Source organism: Gobio gobio (genome assembly GCF_949357685.1).
Source record: "Gobio gobio genome assembly, chromosome: 21".
Classification (NCBI taxonomy): Eukaryota; Metazoa; Chordata; class Actinopteri; order Cypriniformes; family Gobionidae; genus Gobio; species Gobio gobio.
The window spans coordinates 42,074,880-42,095,048 of NC_137117.1; the positions used below are offsets into that span (position 1 = coordinate 42,074,880).

General features: G+C 39.0%; 1 protein-coding gene across 2 annotated transcripts in view; it reads left to right on the top strand.

Annotated features, from left to right (window-relative positions):
- The first annotated feature begins 19,417 nt into the window (after positions 1-19,417).
- Positions 19,418-20,169, top strand: part of LOC307117425 (alpha-2,8-sialyltransferase 8E-like) — a 37,038-nt gene continuing 36,286 nt past the window's right edge. For both annotated transcript variants that reach the window (XM_079802251.1, XM_079802250.1), the window contains exon 1: positions 19,418-19,481. In XM_079802251.1, coding sequence (XP_079658377.1) covers positions 19,454-19,481 — 28 coding nt within the window. In that variant the 5' untranslated portion in view covers positions 19,418-19,453. The remainder of the gene's footprint in view (positions 19,482-20,169) is intronic.

The following is a 20,169-nucleotide window of genomic DNA, read 5'->3' on the forward strand; positions in this document are numbered from 1 at the left end:
GCAACCACCCAGTAGAGCATTACAATAATCTAACCTTGAGGTCATGAACGCATGAACTAACTGTTCAGCATTTTGCATTGAGAGCATGTGCCGTAATTTAGATATATTTTTAAGATGGTAGAAAGCAGTTTTACAGATGCTAGAAACGTGGCTTTCAAACGAAAGATTGGTATCAAAGAGCACACCCAGGTTCCTCACTGACGACGAGGACTTGACAGAGCAGCCATCAAGTGTTAGACAGTATTCTAGGTTACTACTTGTGGAGCTTTTTTGTCCAATAATTAAAAATTCCGTTTTTTCTGAATTGAGTTGCAGGAAATTACCAGTCATCCAATGTTTTATATCAGCTATGCATTCCGTTAATCTTGTGAATTGGTAAGTTTCTTTAGGGCGTGAAGAAATATAGAGCTGAGTATCGTCAGCATAACAATGAAAACTAACGCCATGCTTCCTAATGATATCTCCCAGTGGTAGCATGTACAGGGTGAAGAGTAGCGGTCCTAGCACTGAGCCTTGCGGTACTCCATACTGAACTTGCGATCGGTGTGACATATCTTCATTTACTACTACAAACTGATAACGGTCGCATAGGTATGATTTAAACCATGATAATGCAATTCCACTAATACCTACATAATTTTCGAGTCTATTCAAAAGAATGTTGTGGTCGATAGTATCAAATGCAGCGCTAAGATCGAGTAACACTAATAGAGAGATACAGCCACGATCGGATGATAAGAGCAAATCATTTGTAACTCTGACGAGAGCAGTCTCAGTGCTATGATACGGTCTAAATCCTGACTGGAAATCCTCACAGATACCATTTCTTTCTAAAAAGGAACATAATTGTGAAGACACTGCCTTTTCAAGTATTTTTGACAGAAAGGGTAGATTTGAGATTGGTCTATAATTGACTAAATCTGTAGGATCAAGTTGCGGTTTTTTAATAAGTGGTTTAATAATTGCCAACTTAAAAGTTTTCGGTACATATCCTAATGACAAAGATGAATTAATGATATTAAGAAGAGGATCTATGACCTCTGGTAGCATCTCTTTTAATAGCCTAGTTGGTATAGGGTCGAGCATACATGTTGTCGATTTTGATGATTTAACGAGTTAAGCCAATTCTTCTTCTCCTATAGCAGTGAATGAGTGTAATTTTTCCTCAGTGACACTACAATGCTCTGTCTGATGTGATGCTGTATTAGACGGCTGCATGGTTAAAAAAAATTTTCCTAATATTATCAATCTTACATGTGAAGAAGTTCATAAAGTCATTACTGCTGTGCTGTTTACAATCATCAGAAGTTGAAGCTTTATTTTTGGTTAATTTAGCCACTGTATCGAATAAATACCTTGGGTTGTGTTTGTTTTCTTCCAAGAGAGTTGAGAAATAAGCAGATCTAGCAGTTTTTACAGCCTTTCTGTATGTGATCATGTGCTCTTTCCACGAATTACGAAATACCTCTAATTTTGTTTTCTTCCAGCTGCGCTCCATTTTTCTGGCTGCTGTTTTAAGGGCCCGGGTGTGCTCGTTGTACCACGGCGTTGGACTATTTTCTTTAATCTTCTTTAAGCGCAGAGGAGCAACTGTGTCTAAAGTACTGCAAAAGAGAGAGTCAATAGTTTCTGTTGCAACATCGAGTTCTTCTATACTATCTGGGATGCTGAGCAGATGATACTGATGAGGGAGATTATTTAAAAAGCAATCTTTAGTAGCGGCAGTGATTGTCCTGCCATTTTTAAAGCGAGGGGGCGGCTTTGCAACCTTAGCTAAATTAAGTATACATGATACTAAGTAATGATCTGAGATGTCATCGCTCTGCTGCAGAATTTCAACGGTATCAACATTTATTCCATGTGACAATATTAGGTCTAAAGTATGATTATGGCGATGAGTGGCTCCTGACACGTGTTGCCTAACTCCAATAGAGTTTAGTGTGTCTTTAAATGCTAATCCCAATACGTCTTTTCCGTTGTCAACATGGATATTAAAATCACCAACAATTAGTACTTTATCTACGGCCAGTACTAACTCTGATAGAAAATCAGCAAATTCTTTGATAAAGTCTGTATTATGCCCTGGTGGCCTGTATACAGTAGCTAACACAAATGTTGAACGGGTTTTATCATGTACACTACATAGCGTTACATAAAGCACCAAAACTTCGAAGGAATTATATTTGAAACTAGACTTCTGAGTAATACTGAAGATATTATTATAAATTACAGCAACCCCTCCCCCATTACCTTTCAGACGCGGCTCATGTTTATAACAATAATCTTGGGGGGTGGACTCATTTAAGGTAATGTAGTCGTCAGGTTTTAGCCAGGTTTCTGTCAAACAGAGCACATCTAGATTATTATCTGTAATAATATCATTAACAATAAGCGCTTTTGGGGAAAGGGATCTAATATTCAGCAACCCAAGCTTTATCAATTGTTCATCTGTATTATATATTTTGTTTATTTGTTGGACGTCAATTAAATTTTTACTGTTGAATGGTTTTGATGTTTTTTTGTATTTACTAATTCGGGGAACAGACACAGTCTCTATATGATAATATCTAGGTGAAAGAGTCTCTATGTGCTGGGATTTATCTGACTCCGGTAACGTGAGACAGCAAGCAGACGGTCGGTTTAGCCAGTTTGTCTGCTTCCTGACCTGGGCCCTAGTGAGTCAAGGTTTAGCTCTAAGACTATGTGCCAGATTACTAGAGAGAAGAGCGGTACCACCCCAAGAGGGATGGATGCCATCCTTCTTCAACAGGTCAGGTCTGCCCCAAAAACTTTTCCAATTGTCTATGAACCCTATGTTATTTTGCAGACACCACTTAGACAACCAGCCATTGAGTGATGATAGTCTGCTAACTATCTCATCACTCCTTTTTGCCGGGAGCGGTCCAGAACAAAAAACAGCCTCAGACATCGTACTAGCGAGTTCACACACCTCTTTAATGTTAATTTTGGTGATCTCCGACTGGCGAAGTCGAACATCATTAGTGCCGACGTGAATAATAATCTTAGAGAATTTACGATTAGCTTTAGCCAGCACTTTTAAATTTGCTTTGATGTCCGGTGCTCTGGCTCCCGGTAAACAAGTGACTATGGTAGCTGGTGTCTCTATCTTCACGTTCCGTGTAATAGAATCGCCAATGACTAGGGCACTTTCAACAGGATACTCAGTGGGTGCTTCACTGAGAGGGGAGAACCTGTTTGATGTTCTAACCGGAACAGAAAAGCGGTTCTTTGGTCTGCGACTATGCTGCCTCACTGTCACCCAGTTTCCCTGCTGCGAGGGCCCTGCAGCCGGAACCGAAGAATGTACAGAGTTCACTAAGCTATTCGCATCCAAATCAGTGTCTAAAGCTGTTACATCCTCACTACTCTCAGATAAAGTATGGATGCGTGTTTCTAATTCTGAAATCTTCTCCGTCAGCCTAACTATCTCCTTACATTTATCACATGTGAAGCCCTGTTCGCCAGCGGAGAAGCCTATACTCAGGGCTTAATTTGAGCCGGAACACGCCGGAACATGTTCCGGCACCTCCGATGTTGGATCCGGAACCTTTTTTATTGAATCCGGCACCTCAAATGTCACTATTCAAATTAATCGTCTAAAAAAAAAAAAAAAATACTACCGGTATTTGTGTAGTGTTCAATGTTATTGGTTGTGTTCGTATTTATTCCCTATGAAAGTTCCATACATTTTTTTGTTTTTTTATGGAAGGGGAGGGGAGAGGGACGACGAAAGGTGAAGCACTTAAAGTGACACATGCTATTCGCGCTTGTTGTCGAGCCTTGAGATCGCTGTTAGAAAAATGCACTGGACACGAGGTGTAGAGAAAGAAGCAGAATCGAGGCCGGGGGCACTATCGATGCTGTATGGGCCGTTCTGGATAAATAGGATAACGACCTGATGTGTTTGTGTTGATTATTGGTGCATCATTAAAATAGCCTACTATATAGTTTTATATGAAATGTAGTATTATATATATATATATATATATATATATATATATATATATATATATATATATATATATATATATATATATATATATATATATATATATATATATATATATACTACTATATGAAATTTCATTGTGTTTATTTAAGTCCCACAATAGCCTGTTGCTGTTTATCTGGATGGAGTGTTTTTCTTCTTTTTTTTTCTTGGTTAATTTAATATTCCGAAAAATAACTGCTTGTGAAAACAATTCATGCAGTGTATTTTTTTACATTTCGCACCCGTGCAGTGCATGTTCTGAAATAAAAATAAAAATTGCCTTGAATAGGCTACATATGCGGCCTTGTTTGTTTTGCGGTCTATTGACGCAATGCTCTTCTGATGCGAGCCGCGAGAAATCCCTGGTCTGTTGTAGAAAGGATACCATCCAATGCAACAAATATATTTAATGGCTAATGTATGCATAGGCCTATGCTGAGTTTAATTTATTTATGATTAGATGCGCTGCAGTTCACGCGCAATGCAACTGAACGCGGCGCACCGGTGCCTCCATTTCACGGTTATTATATTGTCTGTTATATTTGCTTTTTATTTATTAAATACAAGCAATTAGTTAATGCAACATTTACTAAAATTAATATACAATTTATACAAAACGAAATTCGTTTCAAAGAAAGGCTTTTTCTACAAAGCAAAATTTAATGAAAGTGGTAAAAAAATAATGTCACCCGAATACATATATATATATATATATATATATATATATATATATATATATATATATATATATATATATATATATATATATATATATATATATATATATATATTTAAAATATAGGCCTATATTTTATTTATATATGATGCTCGTTATCGGTAGTGATATTGTTTATTATTGCAAATGTTTTTAATTTGTTTAATAAATCTAATAATTCTGACTGGGCATATCACTATAGTCATAACTTTTATTTCTATCTCAAATGATTTTTAATAACTTGGCTGAGAAAAAAAATGATAGGGGGTACGTTATTGAAAAAAGATTGAGAAGCACTGCTATAGGCAGTGTAAAAAATGTTTTGTTCCGTTACCTCCAACCTGCGTTTTGAGTCGCCGGATCCACCCCCCCCTCTGCGCTCCGGGACCTCCCACTTTACAAATTAAGCACTGCCTATACTGAACATGTGGCATGCACTGCAGGTGATAATGACAGGAGAAGACATGACTTACCGTGTTTGTTGATTAATCCAATTTACCACTTACCACAATCGTTTGCTGGACACAATTTACTAATCCAAGTTATGAACTCAGAAAAAGGGAGGCCCAGGTGCAGAGATAACAAGCTAACAGGCTAGCAAAATGCTAACGTGTGATGGTGATTTAGATTAAAAGCTAGCGATGTCAAATTTAACGTGATAGGCAATTTTTAAACAATGTATGGTGATGAGTAAGTTATATTTAGCAGTAGAAGAAAGAGGAAATATCAAAATAAAGATTCAAACGTAAGCAAGGCTCTACAGAGCTACAGACTTGAGCTACAGAGCAACAGACACAGCAGGCAGACAGGAGCAATCGATCAGGCAGGAGAGCAATCGAGTTAGTGTTGGTATAGTGCTGGTCCAGGCTGGTTTTTGCTGGTTCTTGTTGGTATTGTGCTGGACCATGGTGGTTTATGCTAGTTGGTGTCTGTATAGTGCTGGTTTATGCTGGTTAGTGTTGGTATAGTGCTGGTCCAGGCTGGTGTATGCTAGTTAGCGTTGGTATAGTGCTGGTCCAGGCTGGTTTATGCTTGTTAGTGTTGGTATAGTGCTGGTTAGTGTTGGTATAGTGCTGGCCCATGCTGGTTTATGCTGGTTAGTGTTGGTATAGTGCTAGTTAGTGTTGGTATAGTGCTGGTCCAGGCTGGTGTATGCTGGTATAATGCTGGATTAGTGTTGGTATAGTGCTAATTTATGCTGGTTAGTGCTGGTGCAGGCTGGTTTATGCTGGTTAGTGTTGGTATTGTGCTGGTCCAGGCTGATTAGTGTTGGCATAGTACTAGTAATGCTGGTCCAGGCTGGTGTATGCTGGTTAGTGCTGGTATAATGCTGGATTAGTGTTGGTATAGTGCTATTTTTTGCTGGTTAGTGCTGGCCCAGGCTGATTTATGATGGTTAGTGTTGGTATAGTGCTTGTCCAGGCTGGTTTTTGCTGGTTCGTGTTGGTATAGTGCTGGTCCAGGCTGGTTTATGCTGGTTAGTGTTGGTATAGTGCTGGTCCATGCTGGTTTATCCTAGTTGGTGTTGGTATAGTGCTGGTCCATGCTGGTTTATGCAAGGTAGTGTTGGTATATTGCTGGTCCAGGGTGGTTTATGCTGGTTAGTGTTGGTATAGTGTTGGTCCAGGCAGGTTTATGCTGGTTAGGGTTGGTATAGTGCTGGTATAGTGCTGGTCCAGGCTGGTTTATGCTGGATAGTGTTGGTATAGTGCTGGTCCGGGCTGGTTTATGCTAGTTAGTGTTGGTATAGTGCTGGTCCAGGCTGGTTTTTGTTGCTTCGTGTTGGTATAGTGCTGGTCCATGCTGGTTTATGCTGGTTAGTGTTAGTATAGTGCTGGTCCAGGCTGGTTTTTGCTGGTTCGTGTTGGTATAGTGCTGGTCCAGGCTGGTTTATAATGGTTAGTGTTGGTATAGTGCTGGTCCAGGCTGGTTTTTGCTGGTTCTTGTTGGTATTGTGCTGGACCATGCTGGTTTATGCTAGTTGGTGTCTGTATAGTGCTGGTTTATGCTGGTTAGTGTTGGTATAGTGCTGGTCCAGGCTGGTGTATGCTAGTTAGCGTTGGTATAGTGCTGGTCCAGGCTGGTTTATGCTGTTTAGTGTTGGTAGAGTGCTGGTCCATGCTGGTTTATGCTGGTTAGTGTTGGAATATTGCTGGTATAGTGCTGGTCCATGCTGGTTAGTGTTGGTATAGTGTTGGTATAGTGCTGGTTTATGCTAGTTGGTGTTGGTATTGTGCTGGTCCAGGCTGGTTTATGCTAGTTAGTGTTGGTATAGTGCCTGTCCATGCTGGTTTATGCTGGTTAGTGTTGGTATAGTTCTGGCCCAGGCTAATTTATGATGGTTAGTGTTGGTATAGTGCTGGTCCAGGCTGTTTTTTGCTGGTTCGTGTTGGTATAGTGCTGGTCCATGCTGGTTTATGCTAGTTGGTGTTGGTATAGTGCTGGTCCAGGCTGGTGTATGCTGGTTAGTGTTGGTGTAGTGCTGGTCCATGCTGGTTTTTGTTGGTATAGTGCTGGTCCATGCTGGTTTATGATAGTTAGTTTTGGTATAGTAATGGTCCAGGCTGGTTTATGCTGGTTAGTGTTGGTATAGTGCTGGTCCAGGCTGGTTTTTGCTGGTTCTTGTTGGTATAGGGCTAGTTAGTGCTGGTATAGTGCTGGTCCATGGTGGTTTATGCTAGTTAGTGTTGGTATAGTGCTGGTCCAGGCTGGTGTATGCTGGCTAGTGCAGGTATAGTGCTGGATAGTGTTGGTATAGTACTAATTTATGCTGGTTAGTGCTGGTCCAGGCTGGTTTATGCTGGTTAGTGTTGGTATAGTGCTGGTCCAGGCTGATTAGTGTTGGCATAGTACTAGTTTATGCCAGTTAGTGCTGGTATAGTGCTGGTCCAGGCTGGTTTATGCTTGTCAGTGTTGGTATAGTGCTGGTTAGTGTTGGTATAGTGCTGGTCCATGCTGGTTTATGCTGTTTAGTGTTCGTATAGTGTTAGTTAGTGTTGGTATAATGCTAGTTAGTGTTGGTATAGTGCTGGTTTATGATGGTTAGTGTTGGTATAGTGCTGGTCCAGGCTGGTTTTTGCTGGTTCATGTTGGTATAGTGCTGGTCCATGCTGGTTTATGCCAGTTGGTGTTGGTATAGTGCTGGTCCAGGCTGGTTTATGCTGGTTAGTGTTGGTGTAGTGCTGGTACATGCTGGTTTGTGTTGGTATAGTGCTGGTCCATGCTGGTTTATGCTAGTTGGTGTTGGTATAGTGCTGGTCCAGGCTGGTGTATGCTGGTTAGTGTTGGTGTAGTGCTGGTCCATGCTGGTTTTTGTTGGTATAGTGCTGGTCCATGCTGGTTTATGATAGTTAGTGTTGGTATAGTAATGGTCCAGGCTGGTTTATGCTGGTTAGTGTTGGTATAGTGCTGGTCCAGGCTGGTTTTTGCTGGTTCTTGTTGGTATAGGGCTTGTTAGTGCTGGTATAGTGCTGGTCCATGGTGGTTTATGCTAGTTAGTGTTGGTATAGTGCTGGTCCAGGCTGGTGTATGCTGGCTAGTGCAGGTATAGTGCTGGATAGTGTTGGTATAGTGCTGGTCCAGGCTGATTAGTGTTGGTATAGTGCTAATTTATGCTGGTTAGTGCTGGTCCAGGCTGGTTTATGCTGGTTAGTGTTGGTATAGTGCTGGTTCAGGCTGATTAGTGTTGGCATAGTGCTGGTCCATGCCGGTTTATGCTGGTTAGTGTTGGTATAGTGCTAGTTAGTGTTGGTATAGTGCTGGTCCATGCTGGTTTATGCTGGTTAGTTTTGGTATAGTGCTGGTCCAGGCTGGTTTATGCTGGTTAGTGTTGGTATAGTGCTGGTCCAGGCTGGTTTATGCTGGTTAGTGTTGGTATAGTGCTGGTCCATGCTGGTTTATGCTAGTTGGTGTTAGTATAGTGCTGGTCCAGGCGTGTTTATGCTGGTTAGTGTTTGTATAGTGCTGGTCCTGGCTGGTTTATGTTGGTTAGTGTTGGTATAGTGCTGGTCCAGGCTGGTTTATGCTGGTTATTGTTTGTAAAGTTCTGGTCCAGGCTGGTTTATGCTAGTTAGTGTTGGTATAGTAATGGTCCAGGCTGGTGTATGCTGGTTAGTGCTGGTATAGTGCTGGATAGTGTTGGTATAGTGCTGGTCCAGGCTAATTAGTATTGGTATAGTACTAATTTATGCTGGTTAGTGCTGGTCCAGGCTGGTTTATGCTGGTTAGTGTTGGTATAGTGCTGGTCCAGGCTGATTAGTGTTGGCATAGTACTAGTTTATGCCAGTTAGTGCTGGTATAGTGCTGGTCCAGGCTGGTTTATGCTTGTCAGTGTTGGTATAGTGCTGGTTAGTGTTGGTATAGTGCTGGTCCATGCTGGTTTATGCTGTTTAGTGTTCGTATAGTGTTAGTTAGTGTTGGTATAGTGCTAGTTAGTGTTGGTATAGTGCTGGTTTATGATGGTTAGTGTTGGTATAGTGCTGGTCCAGGCTGGTTTTTGCTGGTTCATGTTGGTATAGTGCTGGTCCATGCTGGTTTATGCCAGTTGGTGTTGGTATAGTGCTGGTCCAGGCTGGTTTATGCTGGTTAGTGTTGGTGTAGTGCTGGTACATGCTGGTTTGTGTTGGTATAGTGCTGGTCCATAATGGTTTATGATAGTTAGTGTTGGTATAGTGCTGGTCCAGGCTGGTTTATGCTGGTTAGTGTTGGTATAGGGCTAGTTAGTGCTGGTATAGTGCTGGTCCATGGTGGTTTATGCTAGTTAGTGTTGGTATAGTGCTGGTCCAGGCTGTTGTATGCTGGTTAGTGTTGGTATAGTGCTGGATAGTGTTGGTATTGTACTAGTTTAGCTAGTTAGTGTTGGTATAGTGCTGGTCCAGGCTGGTTTATGCTTGTTAGTGTTGGTATAGTGCTGGTTAGTGTTGGTATAGTGCTGGCCCAAGCTGGTTTATGCTAGTTAGTGTTGGTATAGTGCTAGTTAGTGTTGGTATAGTGCTGGTCCAGGCTGGTGTATGCTGGTATAATGCTGGATTAGTGTTGGTATAGTGCTAATTCATGCTGGTTAGTGCTGGTGCAGGCTGGTTTATGCTGGTTAGCGTTGGTATAGTGCTGGTCCAGGCTGATTAGTGTTGGCATAGTACTAGTAATGCTGGTCCAGGCTGGTGTGTGCTGGTTAGTGCTGGTATAATGCTGGATTAGTGTTGGTATAGTGCTAATTTTTGCTGGTTAGTGCTGGCCCAGGCTGATTTATGATGGTTAGTGTTGGTATAGTGCTGGTCCAGGCTGGTTTTTGCTGGTTCGTGTTGGTATAGTGCTGGTCCAGGCTGGTTTATGCTGGTTAGTGTTGGTATAGTGCTGGTCCATGCTGGTTTATGCTAGTTGGTGTTGGTATAGTGCTGGTCCAGGCTGGTTTATGCTGGTTAGTGTTGGTGTAGTGCTGGTCCATGCTGGTTTGTGTTGGTATAGTGCTGGTCCATGCTGGTTTATGATAGTTAGGGTTGGTATAGTGCTGGTCCAGGCAGGTTTATGCTAGTTAGTGTTGGTATAGGGCTAGTTAGTGCTGGTATAGTGCTGGTTCATGGTGGTTTATGCTAGTTAGTGTTGGTATAGTGCTGGTCCAGGCTGGTGTATGCTGGTTAGTGCTGGTATAATGCTGGATAGTGTTGGTATAGTGCTGGTCCAGGCTGATTAGTGTTGGTATAGTGCTAATTTATGCTAGTTAGTGCTGGTGCAGGCTGGTTTATGCTGGTTAGTGTTGGTATAGTGCTGGCCCAGGCTGATTAGTGTTGGCATAGTACTATTTTATGCTTGTTAGTGCTGGTATAGTGCTGGTTAGTTTTGGTATAGTGCTGGTCCATGCTGATTTATGCTGGTTAGTGTTGGTATAGTGCTAGTTAGTGTTGGTATAGTGCTGGTCCATGCTGGTTTATGCTGGTTAGTGTTGGTATAGTGCTGGCCCAGGCTGATTTATGATGGTTAGTGTTGGTATAGTGCTGGTCCAGGCTGGTTTTTGCTGGTTCGTGTTGGTATAGTGCTGGTCCATGGTGGTTTATGCTAGTTAGTGTTGGTATAGTGCTGGTCCAGGCTGGTGTATGCTGGTTAGTGCTGGTATAATGCTGGATAGTGTTGGTATAGAGCTGGTCCAGGCAGATTAGTGTTGGTATAGTGCTAATTTATGCTGGTTAGTGCTGGTTCAGGCTGGTTTTTGCTGGTTAGTGTTGGTATAGTGCTGGACCAGGCTGATTAGTGTTGGCATAGTACTAGTTTATGCTAGTTAGTGCTGGTATAGTGCTGGTCCAGGCTGGTTTATGCTTGTTAGTGTTGGTATAGTGCTGGTTAGTGTTGGTAGAGTGCTGGTCCATGCTGGTTTATGCTGGTTAGTGTTGGTATAGTGCTAGTTTCGTGTTGGTATAGTGCTGGTCCATGCTGGCTTATGCTGGTTAGTGTTGGTATAGTGCTGGCCCAGGCTGATTTATGATGGTTAGTGTTGGTATAGTGCTGGTCCAGGCTGGTTTTTGCTGGTTCGTGTTGGTATAGTGCTGGTCCATGCTGGTTTATGCTAGTTGGTGTTGGTATAGTGCTGGTCCAGGCTGGTTTATGCTGGTTAGTGTTGGTGTAGTGCTGGTCCATGCTGGTTTTTGTTGGTATAGTGCTGGTCCATGCTGGTTTATGACAGTTAGTGTTGGTATAGTAATGGTCCAGGCTGGATTATGCTGGTTAGTGTTGGTGTAGTGCTGGTCCAGGCAGTTTTTGCTGGTTCGTGTTGGTATAGGGCTAGTTAGTGCTGGTATAGTGCTGGTCCATGGTGGTTTATGCTAGTTAGTGCTGGTATAGTGCTGGTCCAGGCTGGTGTATGCTGGTTAGTGCAGGTATAGTGCTGGATAATGTTGGTATAGTGCTGGTCCAGGCTGATTAGTGTTGGTATAGTGCTAATTTATGCTGGTTAGTGCTGGTCCAGGCTGGTGTATGCTGGTTAGTGTTGGTATAATGCTGGTCCAGGCTGATTAGTGTTGGCATTGTGCTGGTCCCTGCCGGTGTATGCTGGTTAGTGTTGGTATAGTGCTAGTTAGTGTTGGTATAGTGCTGGTTTATGATCGTTAGTGTTGGTATAGTGCTGGTCCAGGCTGGTTTTTGCTGGTTGGTGTTGGTATAGTGCTGGTCCAAGTTGGTTTATGCTGGTTAGTGTTGGTGTAGTGCTGGTCCATGCTGGTTTGTGTTGGTATAGTGCTGGTCCATGCTGGTTTATGATAGTTAGGGTTGGTATAGTGCTGGTCCAGGCTGGTTTATGCTGGTTAGTGTTGGTATAGGTCTAGTTAGTGCTGGTATAGTGCTGGTCCATGGTGGTTTATGCTAGTTAGTGTTGGTATAGTGCTGGTCCAGGCTGGTGTATGCTGGTTAGTGCTGGTATAATGCTGGATAGTGTTGGTATAGTGCTGGTCCAGGCTGATTAGTGTTGGTATAGTGCTAATTTATGCTGGTTAGTGCTAGTGCAGGCTGGTTTATGCTGGTTATTGTCGGTATAGTGCTGGCCCAGGCTGATTAGTGTTGGCATAGTACTAGTTTATGCTAGTTAGTGCTGGTATAGTGCTGGTCCAGGCTGGTTTATGCTTGTTAGTGTTGGTATAGTGCTGGTTAGTTTTGGTATAGTGCTGGTCCATGCTGGTTTATGCTGGTTAGTGTTGGTATAGTGCTGGCCCAGGCTGATTTATGATGGTTAGTGTTGGTATAGTGCTGGTCCAGGCTGGTTTTTGCTGGTTCGTGTTGGTGTAGTGCTGGTCCATGCTGGTTTATGCTAGTTGGTGTTGGTATAGTGCTGGTCCAAGCTGGTTTATGCTGGTTAGTGTTGGTGTAGTGCTGGTCCATGCTGGTTTGTGTTGGTATAGTGCTGGTCCATGCTGGTTTATGATAGTTAGTGTTGGTATAGTTCTGGCCCAGGCTGGTTTATGCTGGTTAGTGTTGGTATAGTGCTGGTCCAGGCTGGTTTTTGCTGGTTCGTGTTGGTATAGGGCTAGTTAGTGCTCTTATAGTGCTGGTCCATGGTGGTTTATGCTAGTTAGTGTTGGTATAGTGCTGGTCCATGCTGGTTTATGATAGTTAGTTTTGGTATAGTGCTGGTCCAGGCTGGTTTATGCTGGTTAGTGTTGGTATAGGGCTAGTTAGTGCTGGTATAGTGCTGGTCCATGGTGGTTTATGCTAGTTAGTGTTGGTATAGTGCTGGTCCAGGCTGGTGTATGCTGGTTAGTGCTGGTATAGTGCTGGATAGTGTTGGTATAGTACTAGTTTAGCTAGTTAGTGTTGGTATAGTGCTGGTCCAGGCTGGCTTATGCTTTTTAGTGTTGGTATAGTGCTGGTTAGTGTTGGTATAGTGCTGGCCCATACTGGTTTATGCTGGTTAGTGTTGGTATAGTGCTAGTTAGTGTTGGTATAGTGCTGGTCCAGGCTGGTGTATGCTGGTATAATGCTGGTATAGTGCTGGTCCATGCTGGTTTATGCTGGTTAGTGTATTTCTCTAACATGAACTAACCATGAGCAGTACATTTGATACTGTATTTGTTCATCTTTGTTAACGTTAGTTAATATAAATACATCTGTTCATGGTTTGTTCATGTTAATTCACACTGCATTAACTATTGTTAACAAGATTTTAATAATGCATTAGTAAATGTTGAAATTAACATTAACAAAGATTAATAAATACTTTATAAGTGCAGTTCATTATTAGTTAATGTTAACTAATGTAGTTAACTAATGTTAACTAATGACCATTATTCTAAAGTGTTGCCGAAGCTTTCACGGAAGCGTGTATCGAGGCTTGTATCGCTTTAGAAAGAAAAATAGACCAAAGAATAGATTTACACACATTTGATACCCCAAGTCCTTTCAAGCTAATATGTTTATTACACAGTTATGTTATACAATCATTATATACCACCAGAAAATACACACTATTTTCATATAAATAGATTAGTCTTCTTCACCGTTATATCTAAGCCTTAAAGCAACACTATGTAACTTTTCCATCCACTAGAGGTCGCCTGTTCAAAACAAAGGCGTAGTTTGATGACGCCACGTTTGAGCGCAGAATCTTGGGACATGTGGTCGTCACCTCACAGCCGGTGGAAAACAGTCAGGATAGGACTCGGGCAGAAATCATGTTAATGGATGCGATTATTAACATTATAGTGAAGCAGAGCAGGACCGAGTGTTGTGGAGCTGACCAAGGCAGCAGGAGTGATTGAAGAGCGGGACTGTTATTATGGCATAATCGCCGGCGGGACTTTTATTATGACACGGTTGCCGGCGCCACTTCCTCTTTTCCAATCATGAGTATGAGGTAACGCAACTCTGTTTATCGTATTAGAAATATCTGAGTGTTTTAAAAAAAAAGTTATGACGTTCGCTCGGCGGCTGCTATGACACTTGTTCACACTGCAGTGAGAGTAAAGTGTTTCACTGAATAAAACCGGAAACCGAGGGTGACGCAGATATGACGCAATCGCCAGGCGACTCCCTCACACGCATAGCTCACACGTCCCGGTTCCTCGGTTAAAATAGCAATTTCTCACGATTTACAAATAGTTGGAAACATTTGGGATATTCTAAGTACTCAACTGAACAAAATATATAACACTGGCCTAGTGGTTTCTGGATATTTTACTGCAAAAATCCTACATAGTTCACCTTTAACTGACGCAAAATACAGTGTATCACAGATCACATCAGGTCATCTGTAATGTATCTGCTTGTTTTACACTTTTTGACCACCAGGGGGTACTGTGAGCAAATGAAGCCTCGAGAAATGAACCCTTTTGTGAACCTCTTGGCTGAAAAGCTTTAATGCTTCATGAGGCTTCATCTCGCCACCACGGGTCAAGAGTCCAACTAAAACAAACACTTATCTCCATCATGGTGAAACATAAATAAAGTCAATTTGATTAGTAATGCATGAAACTGGTAATGCTGTTTGTGGAGTTGTTTAATCCTCCTCTGCTGAGATCTTCAGAGATTTAATGTCTTATTTTATCTTCAGTTGATGTATTTAGTTATTTCAAAATGAAAACCTAAAACAAAATAAATTGTTTAAATAAAGTCAACAGTATCGTAAAATAATTTTTTGAGTGTAAACACAGCGTAAACTTACATTTTGTTTTACTGGCTAACTGTTATACATCTAATTTATTAGGGATTAATAATGTATTAGCTGTTTAAGACCAAAATGTAAAGTTACAAGGCCTATACTGAAGCAAACGTTGATAAAAATGCGCACAGCTGCAGCCTGACTTCAGTTCAAAGAGCCAAAGAGCCAAAGAGCAATATACTGTTAATTTACAGCCCTCTACTGTTTATTTACAGCTCTCCTTTTTACAGTATGTTACCGTAATAATACCATGAAAGGTAACTCTTTTCATTTGAATAACTGATTGCTTCAAACAGTTCTCATTTTAAAACTAGTTTTCATATGGTGTTTGTACTGTAAACATTTAATTTGAGTCCACTGAAAAGGAACATTTCTTAATATAAACTGCAAACACGTAATGTGTAGTAGTGAAAGTAGATGACTTTAACTTAAATTTTTACAGTTCATTGCTAGCAATAGCACACATGTATGTGATAAATTACTCAACAAACACAGTCACTGACTTTAAATAAAGCATCAGGCAACATTTCATCAGTGTTTCTCTGCTCATCCTGGACTGAAGCACAGGCTCTACTCTTCAGCACAATGGTGACCCACAAAACGAATTAATTAAACTAAAAGATCTCTTCTATATCATCTTGTGCAACAACACATAGAAACAGTTCATTTTAATATTTACTCTCCTTATCAGTTACAGACTTTGCACAACTTTTTTCTATTAACTTTCACTACTATTTCAGTGAAAATATCATGATTCATCTGGTAAATCTGACTGTTACGTTTTACAGTATATTACTGTTTTTTCTTTGATTTTACGGTAATCTACTGGCAGCTCAGGTTACCAGTAAACTGCTGTTTTTTTTACAGTACTTTTCCGTAAATTAATTTACAGTTGTTTACCGTTAATTTTCATCTAATTCCTTTAACCCTTTAAACTCCACAGAAAAATCTTCAGTTTTAAATGAACACTTATATGTGTCCACACTACAGAGTGTTGGAGTAATTGAAGCATTGTTGAAGTTAATGAGATAATTAAGATATTAATTAAGTGATAATTAAGAATTAGTGATGAGCACCTGCTGTTAACAAGCAGAACCACTCAAGGAAAGAGAAGTACAACTGACTTCAGCCACAGCCTTAGATGAAATCAACTGAAAATAAAAGAAGACATTAAAGCAGAGGAGGATTAAACAACTCCACAAACAGCATTACCAGCTTCACTTATTACTAACCAGATTTACTTTATTTCTGTCAGACATCTACAGAAGCTCTTATAGAAAATTAACAGATCAAATGAACTTTTGATGTTTAATTGAAAATGTTTGGTCCCCATTATGGTGATTAGTGTTTGCTTCAGTTGGGCTCTTGACCCTTGACTTTGTAACAATAATTTTTCTTTGGTTTCTATAACTGTGTGTTTCTTAGACACATTTGTTGTAGCAAAACACTTGTGATCAGGTGTTACTGGTTGTGACATAAACATACTGGAATGCTTGGTTCGTCCATCTCATCCAATGTCTATTCCCTAATTAATGCCTAATTTTAATATATACATCTGGTTTTACCTCTATTTTCACATCCAAAACTGTGTCAATTTGTTAAATACCAAACAGTGATTAGGAATCCGTTATGAAGGATTTTTAAACCTATAAAATACATAAATGGTTTGTACTATGGTGCCATTTAGACTCACATAGACATGAAGAATCTGCATATGAATCTCAACAATGGTGACATTCAAAAAAAATAAAAAATGAACAGATCACCTCTGAACATCACAAAACACTACCAAAAGTCAACACAAAAACAACACAAAAAATAAAGGTAAATATTAAGAATTAAAGAAAAAAAACAGGCTATTCATCAGCATAATTTATTCATGCCGCAATGCATGCTGGGAGTCATGGATGATTTTTGCACAATACCTGTACCCAGCATGCATTGCAGAATGAAGCTTTTGATTGTCACCATTGTTGAGATTCATACGCCGATTCTTGATGTCTATTTGAGTCTGGATGATTTTTGGTATGCTTTGACCACAAACTGTTTACCTGTCCTTCAAATTATCTGGTTGTTGCAACACTAATGGAATTCATGCTATACAATTATTGGATTACCATAAAAAATAAAATTTCATCTATATCATTATGGATTAGACTATGAAGGAGCTCAGGGAATCAGACCACTAATACATAGTCAGCATCATCTGATTAAATTTTCTTTCAGCTCTGCATGCTATAACAAATGTATTTAAATCACAAAGTTAGAGCAGCTACAGCAAAAATAATGTTATTATGTCAAGGTTCAAGAGCCCAACCAAAGCAAACGGTAATGGTAATGTAAAAATAAGTTCTGTAGACGTCTGACAGAAATAAAGTCAGTCTGGTTAGTAATGAAGTGTGAAGCTGGTAATGCTGTTTGGGGAGTTGTTTAATCCTCCTCTGCTGAGATCTTCAGAGATTTAATATCTTCTTTTATCTTCAGTTGATGAAAACAACTTTTTTCTGTTCATATATCTCTTTCCTTCGTTGATGACAGCAGGTGTTCATCAGTGTTTGAATTCACTCACTTATTTTCGCTCACTATCAGTAAACTAGTGTAGGGAATAGTGAATGAGGGTATAGGGTGTGATTTGGAGCACAGCCTCTGAGTGTCGACTTTGAGCGCTGTTAATTCACGGTATATTCCTGTTGGCTATTTTCTCAAAAATTACAAATATTTTCCAGAATGCATTGTTTTCTACGATATATTACTGTTTTAATGGAAAACAGCATTTTACTGTCAAAATTTGGCCGTTTTTTTTTACAGCATTTTTTTACAGTGAACGTTGGCTTAACCTACACATACATCATGCTAAAACTGGCAACTTTCATATTCAAGCAGCCTATTGAGAATGATAAGTTACGTCACGAGTTACGTCACGATGTTTTCACTCCGCGTTACATTTTGGGAATATGAAAATAAAAAAATAATATGCTAGTTAGTTCACATGCATTATTTTACACACTGGTAATCAAAAGTTTGAAATAATGAAGACTTTTTAAAATGTTTTTGAAAGAAGAAGGCTGAATTTATTTGATCAAAAATACAGTAAAACCACAAATATTAAGAACTATTAATACAATTTCCAATAGGCCTTGAGTTCATAGAGCAGGAGCTAGTGATAAAAATTTCAACAATAAGCTATAGTGTACTGAAGCAAGTGTATTGAAGCTAGAAGAAATACATTAATGCACACATTTGAAATACATTAACAAATGTAATTTTGGACATTTTTTCCCCAATGTGCTTTAATATGTCAATATAAAAATAAGTGTGCTTTATAAAATATAAATGACAATAATTATTTTAATATGTTTAAGTAAAATATAGGTAGACATTATTACAAGGTGCATTTTTAAAAAAGTGCACTTAAGTGTGTTTATAAATATTGTCATGAAAGTGTACTTTTTAAAGTAAAAATTAATGACATATTATTACAAAGTGCACTTATTAAAAGTGCACGTAAGTATGTTTATAACTATTGTCATGAAAGTATACTTTCCTTAAGTAAAAATTAATTACATATTACAAAGTGCACTTATTAAAAGTGCACTTAAGTGTGTTTATAGATATTGTCATGAAAGTGTACTTTTCTTAAGTAAACTTTAATTAGATATTATTACAAAGTGCACTTATAAAAAGTGCACTTAAGTGTGTTTATAAATATTGCCATGAAAGTGTACTTTATTTAAGTAAAAATTTATTAGATATTATTGCAAAGTGCATTTTAAAAAGTGCACTTAAGTGTGTTTATAAATATTGTCTTTAAAGTGTTTCTCTTTAAGAACACTGAAGTGGCCTTTAATTTTAATTATATCATATTATCTGCAAGTGCACTTTTTTAAAAAGTATACTTTTAAGATTTGAAGTACATAAAAAGTACACTTTCAATACAATTAAGCACACTACTTTTTCACAAGGGTAACACATGAGAGGGAAGCACATGAGATGATCACATGATGGGAAGGGAATCGTGATAAGACCAGGAACTGAAACATGACTATGAAATTACAAAAAAAAAGACATGAAAACATAAATGTGAAACAAAACCTGAAACCAACCGTGACAAGTATTAAAAAATCCTTGTTAAATAAGAACACAAACAGTATGTGCTTCAATGGTTCTGTGTAATTTCATTGGAGTATACTAATGTACAAAAATAACATTTTAATTAATAATATGGTAACACAATAAAGTTTCATTAGTTAACATTAGTTAATGTATTAACTGACACAAACTAACCATGAGCAGTACATTTGTTACTGTATTTGTTCATCTTTGTTAACGTTAGTTGAAATAAAGACAGTTGATCATGGTTTGTTCATGTTAGTTCACAGTGCATTAACTAATGTTAGCAAGATTTTAATAAATGTTGAAATTAACAAAGATAAATAAATGCTTTAGAAGTACAGTGCTATGATTTTTAACACACGAGTTAAGAATAACTCATGTGTTAAATGTTGTCCCTTCACACACTCAGAACGCATGAAGGAAGTGACGCTTTTTTTCTACTATGCAAACATGAGGGGATATTTTAGAAAGAGAAACAATGGCACCATGCATGATGTGCACCAGCGGTAAGTTTTCTCTCTCTTAAATAATATTTTTCTTTAGTTGCCATATAAACATAATAAAAAAAACTTAATTTTTAAAAATGTGTATAGCACAGCAAATAAAAAATGCAATATTCTTCAATAATCACAATTTCATTTTCACAATTTAGGTAATTATATCAAATCATAATGAATGTTAAATGATAATAGTAAAGTATAATAAAAGGATGGATTTGATGAAAGCTTTGAAATATTTCTATAAACGTCATTGTCAAATCATCCATGACAAAAACACATGACTTTAACCTGTAGGCTACAGCATAAAATATAAATAATGCAAATGCATTTTAAATGTTTATTTCTTGGGTGTTTGGTGTTGTGAAAACAAAATGCAGTTAATAAGAAATAATTCCAAAGTACAGAATACTAAAATAAGGAATATGGCATACTGTAAAACTATAAGAAAAGCTGTCATAAAATCATGTGTTGTTAGCCTATCAACTCGTGTAAGCCTATCTTTGGGCTGGACATCCATTTTCAATATACTGTAACATTTTCAAACATTTGACCCTTGTAAGTCTCATGCAGTAGACAACTTAGCAACCTTTTTAATGAAGATTGACTTTTTGGTTTAATGTGCAGCATGTCTTTTTTTCAGTCTCTTTTATATGGTCAAAGGGCTGAAAATATAATTTCACTGTTTCTGATTCAA